Consider the following 15,632-nt stretch of genomic DNA (forward strand, 5'->3'; position numbering starts at 1 on the left):
TAGTAAGTTACTGTAACAGTAGAGTAGAGTACAGTAAATGGGAGTAGGTTACTGTACCTACATGTACTTACACTAGGGTATACTGTATACAGTACGTATAGCATCCAGCAGAATTTAATGTAACGTGAAATGAAAATATTTTCCCTCTTAGGTAATGAATGTAACATTTTAACCTACTCCCACTCCCTCTCTACCTTTCTCCTCTCTTTTTCCTTATCTCTCTCTCTCCCCCTCTTCCCTCCTCTTTTCTACTTCTTTCTTTCTCTCTATCTCTTTCTCCCTCCCTCTGTTTCCCTCTCTCCTCTGATCCATCTCTCTCTCTCTCTACTACCCTGGCCCTCTTTACCTCCCTACCTCTTTTTCTGTCTCTCTCTCTCTCCCCCTCTCTGTCTCTATCTCTCTCTCTCTTTCCCTTACTCCCTCCCTCCCTGTCCATACCTCTCCCTCTCTATACTGCCGCTATCTCTCTCTCTCTATACTGCCGCTATCTCTCTCCCTCTCTATACTTCTCTCCTTTCTCCCTCCTTGCTTCTCTCTCTCTCTCTCTCTCTCTCCCTCCTTGCTTTTCTCTCTCTCACTCTCTATTTCTCTTCCCCAATCCCCTCTTAACCTAACCTACCTCTTTTTTCGCCTCTTTCTATCTCCCTCCCTCTCTGTCTGTCTGTCTGTCTCTCTCTCTCTCCTGTTTCCCTGGCAAGTGACTCATGCAGGCATTGCCTAGGGTTGTGAACACGACAGTTTAATGTCATTTGCAACGGATTTGGATGTAGTGCTGCTAATCATCAAAATTCAATTACAGTTACGTCCTGTTGGTTTTTTTTCTACAGGAATACAGGTTATATATACAGGCTAGATCGTAGGTTGGTTAGGAGAAATTAGGTTGATAATATGTTTAGCCAGGTATAACTACCAAACACTTTACCAATTCGGCGATTTTTTTTTTTTTTTTTTTTTTTTTTTTTTAAAATGGGTGTTCAACAACTGAACTGGAAAAATCTAACAGTAGGTATCGATCGATCGAAGTATTGATGTTTGGTTGTCATGGATACAACACTTCCCCTCCCCTTTTACGAGTACCTACCTACCTACAACATAGGCATAGCCAGCTTGGTTGGCAGCGCGCCTGCCTTGTAGGCGCTAGGCTGTAGGTTCAATTCCCGCCCGGGTTGGATTTTATCCTGAACGGATAATTTTCATTCTCGGAGCGGCTGGCTTTCTCCTATCATGTCTTCCTTCTCTCTTCGATTTCGGGACGGTAAGACCTTAGCAATTACAGTTCCCTCCATCAAACCTCTTAAAAAAAGTAAACACAGTTTTAGTAATTAACAGAATTTACCTTGTAGGGCATTAGATCTCCAATTTGAACCTATACACCTACTCAGTAGGTGGTGTAGTGGTCCTGCCTCGGTGGTGTAGTGGTCAAGGCGCTCGCCTGGTAAACAGGAGGGCGTGGGTTCAATCCCAGCCGAGGTACTATCCAAGACGTAATACTATCAAATAGACAGAGAGGTAAGAAGTAGGGAGACATGACTGACGTGGGTATGAAAAGGATGATAAAACCACGTCGAAATAATAATTTGATAAGATAGGAAATAGGGTATCATGTTTCGAAAGCAAAAGTTTCCTCTCATTCACCTTTATTTCTCAAGTACTGAAAGCCATTTCATTTTTCCGCTGTCTATTATGTATTATTATTCTCAGAGCTCTTGAGTGTCAATGTGTTCAAATTCTTCAGTGTCTGCAAACTTGAAACAGAAGGCTTATGATCTCCGTTTTCTATGTTTTTCCTTGGCGAGAAAAAGTCCAATTTATCAATTTTAAAATCAATATCTACCAACTTTACTTTCTGTTGTGGGCAGAAAATTGTGTTATAAAATGTTATAAAGTCTCAGTTGATGAAGTTGGCTATAGCCTTGGTTTCGTAACCTAGAGAACCTCGAATTCCAACGCCGCATAAAGTTTTTGTTTATGCTTCTCAGTGTTTTTCCTTGGCGAAAAAAAGTCCAATTTATCAATTTTAACTTTACTTTCTCTTGTGGGCAGAAAATTGTGTTATAAAATGTTATAAAGTCCCAGTTGATGAAGTTGGCTATAGCCTTGGTTTCGTAACCTAGAGAACCTCGAATTCCAACGCCGCATAAAGTTTTTGTTTATGCTTCTCCCTTTGTTGACATAATTCGGATTAATTCCTTTTTTTCTAATTCAATGTAGGTACAATATATATTTTGTAATGATGATGAATCTCACACTGCCGCAAGAACCACTAATCAAAATGTTGATTTTGACGCGGAATTCAAAAAACTTGAATAAATACGAGGTATTAGAATAGACAGATAGGTAGCTATCCAAGACGTAATACTATCAAATAGACAGAGAGGTAAGAAATAGGGAGACATGGCTGACGTGGGTATGAAAAGGATGATAAAACCACGTTGGAATAATAATTTGATAAGATAGGAAATAGGGTATCATGTTTCGAAAGCAAAAGTTTCCTCTCATTCACCTTTCTGACTTTTATTTCTCAAGTACTGAAAGCCATTTCATTTTTCCGCTGTCTATTATGTATTATTCTCAGAGCTCTTGAGTGTCAATGTGTTCAAATTCTTCAGTGTCTGCAAACTTGAAACAGAAGGCTTATGATCTCCGTTTTCAAAATGAGCTTTGAAATTTTATTCAGCCTTCAAAGTGTCAGGCTTTTGATATCAACCTTTTTTGCCTATCTGATAAGGGACATACTACGGGATGGGCATGCTAGGAAATAGAGCACACGAGGCTATAATTTAGCTTCAATTTCTCCCTTTTCCAGGTATGTTCTTATTTCAAAGATCCGTTAGTGTGCATTGGACCAGTAGCTTCGGACTTACAATTCAAACTGAATGATGCTGAACGGACAGCAGGAGAGAAACGTCTCACAGGCAAAACATCCATGTTTAATCACATTAGGCGTTGAACGTTCCCACAAAACATAACCCCATTATATAAAAACATAAACATATCAAAGTACATATCATTAAAATTAATGCATTACGAAAAAAACTATCAATTTTTATATAAGTCTACAAAGATAAAAAGTTCATGAAACTTTTGATCTCATAGTAAGTATTTTCTTTCTTGTAGTTAAGTTATTCAAACCCTAGAAGTATAAGATATTATTCTTAAGGGATAAAAGAATTCCAACTTTTCTTGTGTAAGAATTTTCTCGTGATATCTTGTAGGTAAGTTCTTATTTACTTTGAAGTCTTTAGCGTTTAGGTTTCAGTTTGAATGCATGAATGGAAATGTTGTGAGTGATATTCAGACATCGGTCTTAAGTATAACATAGATTAGAACGAACAAGTTAGGAGTATTTTACATAAGTTTTTCTCACATTTTTTTGAGAATCTATGATGCATTGTAAGAAAACAGTCACCAAACCATTAGAGAATTACCTATCTAGCTTGTAAATTTTATACGAGCTGTAGAGAGGGATGTTAATAATAGATCCCTAATACTCCCACATTTTTACTATGGTGGCAAATTTTAAAAGTTATTGTATGGAAAATGAAATAGCTCTACTAGCTATTGAGATGGTTTTTTTAATTAATTACCTGAAATTCAGTAGAAATATTAAAATACCCTACAGGTACGTTCAAATGTACTGCAATATTTGTATGATGTTCGTCATTATTTTCTTGAACAAAAAACGTTTGATATCTTTCTTGTAATACCTACAATTGAAAATTTCAATATTGAAGTGATAGATGTTGGACGAAGCTTCCTATAAGAACGGTAAAAAAAAGTTCACTTAAAACTATTGCAAGTTACTTTTGGAATGATGTTGCGATGTTCATTGGAATGAAATTATTCTCATGATGACAATGATGACATTAATATAAGTACATAGTAACAATAGACAATTAATTTCATCTCCTCACTCTCGTTTTTTTTTTTTTTTTTTTTTTTTTTTAAAAAAAAGCAAATAAAAAAACTAAAAAAAAAAGGAAAATTTCTCCTTGAAATTTTTTTTTTTTTTTTAAATAAAAGTCAATTAGAAAACTCAAAATAAAAGGAAAAGTTCTCCTTGAAACTGGAGTATTTCATTTTTTATTAGTCTCAGTTTAAAATTAATTGAAATTGTTTTTTTTTTTGTAAAAAAGAAAGAGTTGATTTAAAATGATGTTAATGAACTCAGCTTTTGCTCACCTAAAAAAATCAAATTTAATTATAAGTAAAAATTGGGAAATAAATGATACCTTGTAATTTAATAAAATTGAGAGCTGGAGTATAGTTACAAAAAATTTGAAAGCGAATTATGAATTTTTGAAATTATGAAAAAAGTGAATTTCAAAACTTTATTCGTGTACAACGTTCTTCATGATTCATCGATAAAGGTAATTATATTTTCAATATTTCTATTTGAAGTTTCCCCATTTGAATGACAGAATTAGTTTTTCTAGGAATTGTGCTGAGTGTTTGCAAACTTAATCTTATTTTCCGGAACTTTGTTATGTATTTAATTGTCTATTTTTATTTCGTTACCTTTTATATACATATTAAAAGTAGAACATAATTAAGTACATAAAAAACCGTCTATATATCATATACATATCATCTTAGCCATATCATTTATTTATTTTTTATTATATCTTACCTAATTAACTTTAATTTAGTATATAAGTCTCTATACACAACTCTATATATAGTTACCTAAAAATAAAAATATAATTTTATACCTACCTAAGTAGGTATGCACTTTGCTTTTACCAAAGGTAAATAATTTACCTCCTAATAAATTTAACCACACTAACCATTTTTGTCTCCATTTGCAACATAGAAAGTGTCATATTCTTATCGAAGTATGGAGGACAAACATTATTGATACCTAAAAATGGTCTTTAGATGAAAAGAATGTTTAATATCATTATAAAATTACGAGTAATAAATGTCTATGTAATAATTAATCATCTTGCGATAAGATCCTATGATTATATCAGGTGTGTAAATTACGGGTTGAATTATAAGGTTCCTCATAGGTATAGACGTAAATACAAGTGCAGATTTGTAAGATAAATTTATTTTCCAATAGGTATTTTACCTTGAAACATTTTCTTCGAAAGATTTATTTTACTAAGCGTAGATTTCTATTTAGGCGAATTTTGTAAATTTTAGTATACCTATCTTTCCTAGAAAAAATGCTAAATATTATTATGGTTTATTTTTCATTATTATTTTCACATTTATCGACGCAGTTGAAAACCTGGTAAACGATAGGTTGAAAACCTGGTAAACGAAAAAGACCTCTTTATTATAAATGAGGAAAAAACTTGATAGTTAAGCATGAAATCAGCAGATATCAGTTTTAGACATGTCTACTTACTTTATGTCCAGCTTCGAATTTGGAATCAAATTACAGAAATCTTAATCCAAAAACCAGTACATTTAAACTCGGAGCTACCAACCACTTCGTTTTGTGGTTGGTATAAAGCTATTAAAATATAAAATTAATAATTATGTGCTGACTTAATATTCAAAATACAAAATGATAATTTATTTCCGAGAGTTTACCACATCGAAATAGGACAAATAGGTAGTATTGAATTTTATTTTAACTATATAGGTAGGTATGTATTATTTTTCTTACTTATCTATATCATTTTGAAGCGAGAGTAAAAGATGTGGCAAAGAAAACCAACAAAACAAAAGAAGAAACCAGAGATATGCGAGGAAGTTGAAGCAAAGATAAACAAAGTAACAAAGTGCGATAAATTAGACGGAGCAGAAAGACATTCACTCATCGCCCCCCGGGGTAATTTTTCACGACCTAATTTACACCATTTGTCTATCAACACCCACACGGACACGGAAATAACTCAAATAAAATTAGACTGAAAATGATACTTCTGAATTGTCTGTTGTAACGAAACAAGGAAAGCTACAGCGAACTGAATTGTGTGTTTATGACTTTTCCAGGATATTTGAGATGCTGACGTAGGTAGGTATTGCTGATGACAGTGATGACGCTTTCAGAATACGTAAGTATGAAATAAGTAAAGAAGGACCGAAGGAGAAGGAGAGTTAGAGGGAAGGTGATATCTTTAGCAGATGCGCCCAAAGTCACCAAAGTGTCAAATTGTTTCTAATAGATGGAGAAAAAGAGAGACTAGGTAACTAATGGTATTTTCAGTGGATGTGCCAAAATAACCAAAAGATACCAGGGCGGATTTTATCCTAAGCAGATGAAGTTCGTTCTCGGAAAGGCTGGCTTTCTAATATCTAATCTTCCTTCTTGTCTTTCGGGACGATAAGACCTTAGCGGTTATAATTCCCTCTACCTTCTTCTTTCACATTACCTTATCCCAATTTCTATTTGGGGTCGGTGCGGCGTTTCCATCTTGTACTCTATATCCTTTTGCGTTTTTCGCCAGCCCCTCTATCAAACCTATATAAAAAGAGTTTTCCTTACCATGTCTCGTTCTACCCCATCCGGCTACTGTGGCACTCTTGCCCACTAGCTTGACAGTTTGGTCGGGTAGACACACCGGTATAATGTGCTGCTTAAACACCACATCCTTGTCAATCTTGATGAGCGCCACGTCATTTGAGATGCTGACGTAGGTAGGTATTGCTGATGACAGTGATGACGCTTTCAGAATACGTAAGTATGAAATAAGTAAAGAAGGACCGAAGGAGAAGGAGAGTTAGAGGGAAGGACAGATGCGCCGAAAGTGTCAAATTGTAGGTAATAGATGGAGAAAAAGAGAGACTAGGCAACTAATGGTATTTTCAGTGGATGTGCCAAAATCACCAAAAGATACCAGGGCGGATTTTATCCCAAGCAGATGAAGTTCGTTCTCGGAAAGGCTGGCTTTCTAATATCTAATCTTCCTTCTTGTCTTTCGGGACGATAAGATCTTAGCGGTTATCATTCCCTCTACCTTCTTCATTTACATTACCTTATCCCAATTTCTATTTGGGGTCGGTGCGGCGTTTCCATTTTGTATTCTATACCCTTTTGCGTTTTTCGCCAGCCCCTCTATCAAACCTATATAAAAAAGTTTTCCTTACCATGTCTCGTTCTACCCCATCCGGCTACTGTGGCACTCTTGCCCACAAGCTTGACAGTTTGGTCGGGTAGACACACCGGTATAATGTGCTGCTTAAACACCACATCCTTGTCAATCTTGATGAGCGCCACGTCATTACGGAAATCAGAGGGGGAGTATTGAGGGTGAACCTAGGGAGGAAAAATCGGTAGAAACTAATTTTATGGAAATAATAATAATAAAAATACATATTTAAAAATGAAGGGGCGTGACTGAAAGGGTTAAGATAAACTTTCAGAAAGCATGATTGATGGAAGAAGAAACTTCCTTGACGGAGTGGGTATCGTACGCTTGCACACCGGAGGTCCCGAGTTCGATTCCTGACAGATTTGAAGTTTTTTTGCTTCTCTGCTTGGACGGGGTACACCCGGCCTTGTGAGGACAACTGAGTAGCTAATGGAAATCAGTTGTGGCTAAGACCTTAAAATGACTCCCTTGTAGGTTCCCACAGTTTCCAGGTAAAGGTAAATACGAAAAACTGAACTTGAAATGTTAAAAGTTGGAGTACCCATTATTTCCCGAGCTGTTTACACAGGGTCGAAAATTTTGTTTGTAAATATTTACCTAAGGATTTTAGGACAATTTTTACTTTATTATAAATTACCTTGTTTATTTAAATTTTAGATGAGTTTTTTTTCCAAAGGGGCTTAATCTTCTTTTTCAGAAATGTAATGTCTAATCAAAAGGTAATTTATTTTACAAACGACTGCCGTGTATTTAACTTGAACATTCAGAAAGCCTGGCTCTTTAGATAGCTGGCTGGGAAGGTTTCCTAATTTAAAACATATTTATTTCTCCAGAGAGTTACATTAGTCTGGGAGCATGGAGAAATCTGTTTCGTATATTTTGAGATGTCAAAACATTACTTTGTGTGTTTAACTTTTTGTTTGCATTAGGGTCTGTTGTGGTTGATCTGCATGGTAGGGTCTACAATCTAACGAATGGGTCTGTTACATAAATAAATACACCGTTTCAAAAGTTCTAAGAACCACTTAAAATTTTCGCAGTCAAACGCGAAAAGTATTACCTACAACTAGGCTTGCCAAACGTCCCGAATTGGCCGGGACAGTCCCGAATTTCAGGACATGGTAGGGTCTACAATCTAACGAATGGGTCTGTTACATAAATAAATACACCGTTTCAAAAGTTCTAAGAACCACTTCAAATTTTCGCAGTCAAACGCGAAAAGTATTACCTACAACTAGGCTTGCCAAACGTCCCGAATTGGCCGGGACAGTCCCCCCGAATTTCTAGAACTGTCATCTTGTGTTAACCCATTTATACCTAGGTCCCCAGGTGTGAAGAGCAGTCCAAATAAAATTGTGTGAAGTGTAAAAAGGTTTTTACAGGAGAATTTTCGTGAGAAAGATTAATAATCTGGAAATAAATATGTAATGTAACATATTTATTTCCAGCTCAACATACCTACCTATAAATAGGTAGGTATGTTGAGAAACTTTTTATTGTTTTGAAAGATTTATTTGCCTTCTTGAATAAGTTTTCTGGTTCAAGTCTCAGATTGAAATTTTGATTTGACGACAAATTTAAATTGGAAAAATATAATAAAAAGAACTAAATACATAAAAACCACAGTAATAAGTGTAATAACAAACGGGAAAACCCATAAAGGAAAAGCTGTAACCAAATGAATGAAAAGAAACGCAAGACAAAACTGGAATGGACAGAAAAAAGCACAATGTGGGATTGTGGCCCGAAGCACTGAAAGTGTTAACGTGACACAGGATGTAAAGTAAGAGGTGAATAAGCAATCCAATGTCTCTTAGGATCCCAACGAAATGTAAACAAGAGAAAAAATAAGGATCCACATAGAATCAACCACGCGTGAATTCCATATCCGTGAAAATCTGAAGATTCTAGGAAATCTACTCAGGATAGGAGTTTCCAAAGCAGATTCTCTGAGAGAATTACCGAAATCTGAAAGAAATCTTTAAAAGAAATGAGATTCAGATACTTTCATATTAGGTATCTTCCTCTGTATTGAAATAAGTTTTGGAGATTAACCTAATCCTTTTAAGATCGGTAGTAATAAAACTACCGAGTTAAAACATTTACTAAATGTTAAATTTCCCTTACAAAAACTCTCATATCATTTTCATCATTAGAAACTATGTTGACATTCGTAGACAGAACAAAGAGTTTCAAATCACGTGTGATTTATCTGATAAGAAAAGATTGAAGAAAAATATAATAAAAAGAACTAAATACATAAAAACCACAGTAATAAGTGTAGTAACAAACGGGAAAACCCACAAAAGGAAAAGCTGTAACCAAATGAATGACAAGAAACGCAAGACAAAACTGGAATGGACAGAAAAAAGCACAATGTGGGATTGTGGCCCGAAGCACTGAAAGTGTTAATGTGACACAGGATGTAAAGTAAGAGGTGAATGAGCAATCCAATGTCTCTTAGGATCCCAACGAAATGTAAACAAGAGAAAAAATAAGGATCCACATAGAATCAACCACGCGTGAATTCCATATCCGTGAAAATCTGAAGATTCTAGGAAATCTACTCAGGATAGGAGTTTCCAAAGCAGATTCTCTGAGAGAATTACCGAAATCTGAAAGAAATCTTTAAAAGAAATGAGATTCAGATACTTTCATATTAGGTATCTTCCTCTGTATTGAAATAAGTTTTGGAGATTAACCTAATCCTTTTAAGATCGGTAGTAATAAAACTACCGAGTTAAAACATTTACTAAATGTTAAATTTCCCTTACAAAAACTCTCATATCATTTTCATCATTAGAAACTATGTTGACATTCGTAGACAGAACAAAGAGTTTCAAATCACGTGTGATTTATCTGATAAGAAAAGATTGACTAAACTACGAGTAATTTTCAGTGCTGTAGGTGTGTACCTTAAGTAAGTAGAGATGAAGCTCCTGAATGGTCACTGATAAAAACAGTACGAGTATGTACTTAGGTAGAAAAAGTAAAAAAATTCTCCTCATTGAAAGAGAGTCAAATGTTTTTCTCTTGCATGACTCCTAAGAATCAAAATCACATTATTCTCCACTCTTTGGCATAGTAATGTATAGTTTTTAAAATTTTCCAGAAAAGAATGTTACAAGAATCAAAAGGAGGAATGTTTTTTCTTTAAAAGGAGGAACCAAATAAAAGACCCATCAAAAAATGACATTCCTGATTGCCTGTAAATATTTCACGCCAGCCTAGTTAGCTTAGTTGGTAGTGCGTCTGCCTTGTAGGCGCTAGGCCGCGGGTTCGATTCCCGCCCGAGGCGGATTTTATCCTGATGGGATAATGTTGTTCTCGGAACGGCTGGCTTTCTCCTATCCTGTCTTCCTTCTCTCTTCGATTTCGGGACGATAAGACCATAGCAGTCGGAACGGCTGGCTTTCTCCTATCCTGTCTTCCTTCTCTCTTCGATTTCGGGACGATAAGACCATAGCAGTTACAGTTCCCCCTGGCTTTCTCCTATCCTGTCTTCCTTCTCTCTTCGATTTCGGGACGATAAGACCATAGCAGTTACAGTTCCCTCTGTGTTCCTATCCTGTCTTCCTTCTCTCTTCGATTTCGGGACGATAAGACCATAGCAGTTACAGTTCCCTCTGTCGGCAGGCTTTCTCCTATCCTGTCTTCCTTCTCTCTTCGATTTCGGGACGATAATCGCTTTCTCCTATCCTGTCTTCCTTCTCTCTTCGATTTCGGGACGATAAGACCATAGCAGTTACAGTTCCCTCTGTCAACTTTCTTCCATCCTGTCTTCCTTCTCTCTTCGATTTCGGGACGATAAGACCATAGCAGTTACAGTTCCCTCTGTCAACCTAAAAAAAAAAAAAATATTTCACACTATTCTCCACTGATAAAGTGATAAGTTGATAACATTACGACAGACAGAAGATGCGTGAGATGTTGTATTTCACATGACATGATAACAAGTTCAAAGTTCTTTGAATATTTTTGTTATTTTTATTCCGGATCTTGTTTGATTAGAATTCTTTGGAAAAGAGTTTCTTGCGATGATTTCACGTTATGTAAGCAAAGTATGAATGCTGAGTCACTTACCAACTTACCCGCACGGTAGTTCTCAACATACTTATGTACCTATCATATTTAAACATATGCTTATATTATTACTATGTATAATTATTTATTATTACAGGACCTACCTACCAAAATGAGTTATAAATGTGTACTCTGTTCCCTTGATTATGCTTATATTATTACTATGTATAATTATTTATTATTACAGGACCTACCTACCAAAATGAGTTATAAATGTGTACTCTGTTCCCTTGCTATTTGTAACTAGAGGTAAGAAGCTGCAGAGGTAAAGGTTCCTTGTTGCTCTTAAGTAGGGCTGATGATAGCCAGGCATATTCACGATTCGTTCTAAAGGGGTAAAAAGGTAATATTGAAAAAAAAGAGCTTCAAACAGAGAAAATAATTAGAAAGATAAAGTGATTTCAGAGTGCTGAGTGAATGTGCAGAAAATGTCCAAGTGTTAAACAATCAATAAATAAAACCAATATTGCATAACTTTCTTCTATACGTGAAACTACTCCCAAGTGATAAGTGTGACTAGAAATACGTGATTATTTAACCAGATGAAGATTCCACTACTCCATAACCAGAGAAAATAATTAGAAAAATAAAGTGATTTCAGAGTGCTGAGTGAATGTGCAGAAAATGTCCAAGTGTTAAACAATCAATAGATAAAACCAATATTGCATAACTTTCATCTATACGTGAAACTACTCCCAAGTGATAAGTGTGACTAGAAATACGTGATTATTTAACCAGATGAAGATTCCACTACTCCATAACCATCAGTGCAATATTAAGTGATCCTTTAGACTACGCCTTGTGTGGTATCCTCTATGTAGGACGCTCAGAAGAAAAGTGCAACTGAATTGAAATTTTACCGCGGAATCCTGTCGTCTGAGACACGGTTTGTGAAGACGCTACGGAAGAATCTGCCATCACTGGACGCACTATCACGTCTGGTAACGTCGTAGACATTGGTTGAGAGGCGTGAGGTCGTGAGTTCATGTACACGAAGGTTGGTTTGGTTGTGGTGAGACTCCAGGGTTGCTGAAATCCTTGGAGAAGGTTGAGGAGGAAGTGGGGTTTCTGCGTTTGAGTGAAGAAGGTCGGGATTGGTCGTGCATCCAGATGGTTAGACGAATAGATTGGATAGTGGTCGGATGATAGAGAGTGGGGAGGATCTTGCTGATTCTGCTGATGATATTGCTGCTCCTGTTGATGCTAGGGATTGGTCGTGCATCCAGATGGTTGGACGAATAGATTGGATAGTGGTCGGATGATAGAGAGTGGGGAGGATCTTGCTGATTCTGCTGATGATATTGCTGCTCCTGTTGATGCTGCATGATGAACTGCATGGCTAGTACAATAATCGGAAGGAATCAGCATCTTGGAATAACAGGGATTTCTGGGCTTGTGCAAAATATTTTGAGAATCTCTTAGTTTCCGTATGATCTACCAACACTTTGGAGGATCTAATTACGATAAAATTCTACCATTGCTGTTAAAATGGGCATTTTATTGCTTAATGGTTTGTTAACTCTATCTACAGTATTCTGAGAAAGGCCTTTATATTCTTGTATAATTTTGTCTGTGAGGTAATTGGTAAAATCTACCAACTTTCGGCAGCCTATACCATTACAATACTTTGCATCAGACCAATACTAGACCTAAACATAAATACATATTACTAACGACACCATTGCACCAGAATATATCCGAAATTTTGATAGCATACGAGTAACTTGCTCTTATCAGAACAACATAGGTATAACACTCTCAATGAATTATTCATATTCAGTGAGGAACAACTCAAACATATCACAGAATTCAAACATATCACAAGAAAGCAAACCCACCAAATCAGAAGTTATCAACCGCAAGACCAAAATTCAGACATGAATAATTCAAGCGACCAAATCACACGTTATCTCCAAAATAGTATCGAAGATAATCTTAGATAACGAAATAAACAAGACTCAAGATTGACATCATCCTAACAGATATATTACACAGGTAGAATGACTATTACGTGAACAGGTAGAATGTAGATTATTTAGATACAGGATGCGATGAAATCCAGTGCACTTTCTTCGTGACCTTGGTCAATTGGTAAAGAAGAAGTCAAACCAGAGAGGAATTCAAAACTAGAATGACTGATCAAGTCATCACTCTAGAGCTTTCAGGACATTTAGGGGCTTTCCCAGGAAGATCTCAACACTTTTTGCAAAAGTTAAGACGTAAAATTACAGAGAAAAAATTTCCAAAAGCATAACCCCCTATCACACTCGAAGCGTAGTCACACGACTTGAAAAACCAATTCTATGAATATGACAGAGACTCTCTAATAGACTATAAAAGAATGTACAGACAAAACATAAAACAGAAACAGAGAAAACAGAAAAGACGTAACAAGAAGAAAAAGAATTTTATTGAAATAACACACAGAAAATCGTTTCTGAAAAGTACTAATGGGTACTTAATATATAGGAACATAAGAAAGACATTGTTTAAGTTACAGCAAAAACTCTTCGTGTTCTGGTGATAAGACTATAAAAGAATGTACAGACAAAGCAGAAACAGAGAAAACAGAAAAGACACAACAAGAAGAAAAATAATTTTATTGAAATAACACACAGAAAATCGTTCCTGAAAAGTACTAATGGGTACTTAATATATAGGAACATAAGAAAGACATTGTTTAAGTTACAGCAAAAACTCTTCGTGTTCTGGTGATGGGAATTCTATTAGGACATCAAAGAAAACTCCGATTATGAGAGAGAAATGAGGTGAAAATATGTTTTGAATCCATAGTACAAATTTGGTGTACTTCTCAAAGTTAGACCAACTTGGAGCTTTGGTCAGCCTCTGTAGATTGCGCGTGTTCTTAAGTATAGGTATGGTTTGAGTGTCTCGCTTTCTATATCAAGGTAACTACCAGTGGTAATAAACATTACTTTCCATTTCAATCTGGCTACAGAGTGACTCAAAAATCTCACCACAACCAGGAACCAAGGTGTGACTGTGAGAACTTTGAAGGGACACCAAGACGTTCAATCATTTCAATCCGGAAATTGCCGGTTTCCGGTTTAAATCCGGACCAGTAAGATGACCTGACTCAGCTAACGAAATTCTCTACCGAAATAATGTCGGAGTTATTCACCCAGCCTCGGTGGTGTATTAGAGGTCAAGAATCTTGTCTGGTAAATAGGAGGACGTGGGTTCAATCCCAACCGATTCAGCGAGGTATGCACACTATTATCTTCAACATTGTTTGAGAATTTGACCACAGTAACAGTGGTAGCCTACTGCTGGAGTAAAGGAACTGTGTAATCCTATTCGAGCAGTATAAATAAACACAACTGATATTACCGGAAATTTATGCTAAAGTGGTTCCGGAGTAGGTATGTTTATTTTTAGACTTTATCATTATCATACATAACATGGGACAAGATCATAAATATACAGGTATAAATTGTTATCTTTCCTTATAACCCCATGATGTAAAGGTACTTGAAGGTATAAAATTCCAGCTGTTGCACCCAGTGGTACCTATAATGACCTCAAGAGGTTACCTGTCTTCTTGGTCCAATATCTTGGCGCCTGAATGAGATAAGGCAATGCTAAGTGACTAGACTAAGGGCTAAATTTATGCGGTCGAATACATTCAAGTGTGACTGATGGTCCTTACTCCTAAATAAATTATTTTGGAGTAAGGACCTACTTTTAAGACAAGGACAAAATTGAGGGGTTTTTTTTAATGACAATTCTAATAGAGGGAACTGTAACTGCTAAGGTCTTATCCTCCCGAAAGAGAAGAGGAAGACAGGGTAGGAGAAAGCCAACCGTTCCGATAACGAACCTTATCCGTTCAGGATAAAATCCGCCCCGGGCGGGAATGGAACCCGCGACCTAGCGCTTACAAGGCAGACGGGATACCCTCAAAGTAACTATGTATTATTGTATTAGCTTGCTCTTGTGAAGTAAAAAATGAGGGTTGGGGGGTGCGGAGTAGTCCGAGAAACAACCCAAAGGTCTTTTCTGTTACACGCTGTGTTGGCCTCGTAATAACTTTACAATCAACTTCATCGCTCTCGGGTATTTACTATTTACCCAAACTTGTGCCTATCATTCTTCTTAACATTGGATTTGAGCTCCTTATCTCTAATCTTATTAAATGTGATAGGAAATAGCCGATAGTGAAGTCAGTTTTGAGATAGCGAAAGTTACCTACACACCCTCGCCTATCTCTCTCTCTCTCTCTTTCTTTCTTTCTTTCGGTGGATATTGGACCTGGAAGTTGGTGGTTCGAGCCCAAGTGAAGTCATAAAATTCGTTAATCTGGGACCGATAAAAGAAGGAAGGGCAGAGAAAGGGAGAAGAGAGCGAGAGATGATTTCGTACTTTTAGTGGAGAAGCCAAAAATGCCAACAAATTGAATTAATCAATAAATAATCAAATCATGAATTATTTGTGGCAAAGCAAAAGCCTTTTCACAAATTTTGTGGATATCACAGCATT

General features: G+C 36.3%; 1 protein-coding gene across 1 annotated transcript in view; it reads right to left on the minus strand.

Moving 5' to 3' along the window:
• Positions 1–15,632, minus strand: part of LOC103511632 — a 37,216-nt gene that overhangs the window by 8,826 nt on the left and 12,758 nt on the right. Inside the window, exons 3-4 of the mRNA XM_026825337.1 lie at positions 12,353–12,471; positions 11,993–12,320 (exon numbers count right to left, since the gene is read on the minus strand). Coding sequence (XP_026681138.1) covers positions 11,993–12,320; positions 12,353–12,471 — 447 coding nt within the window. The remainder of the gene's footprint in view (positions 1–11,992; positions 12,321–12,352; positions 12,472–15,632) is intronic.

Source organism: Diaphorina citri, unplaced genomic scaffold (assembly GCF_000475195.1).
Source record: "Diaphorina citri unplaced genomic scaffold, Diaci psyllid genome assembly version 1.1 scaffold734, whole genome shotgun sequence".
NCBI classification, from domain to species: Eukaryota; Metazoa; Arthropoda; class Insecta; order Hemiptera; family Psyllidae; genus Diaphorina; species Diaphorina citri.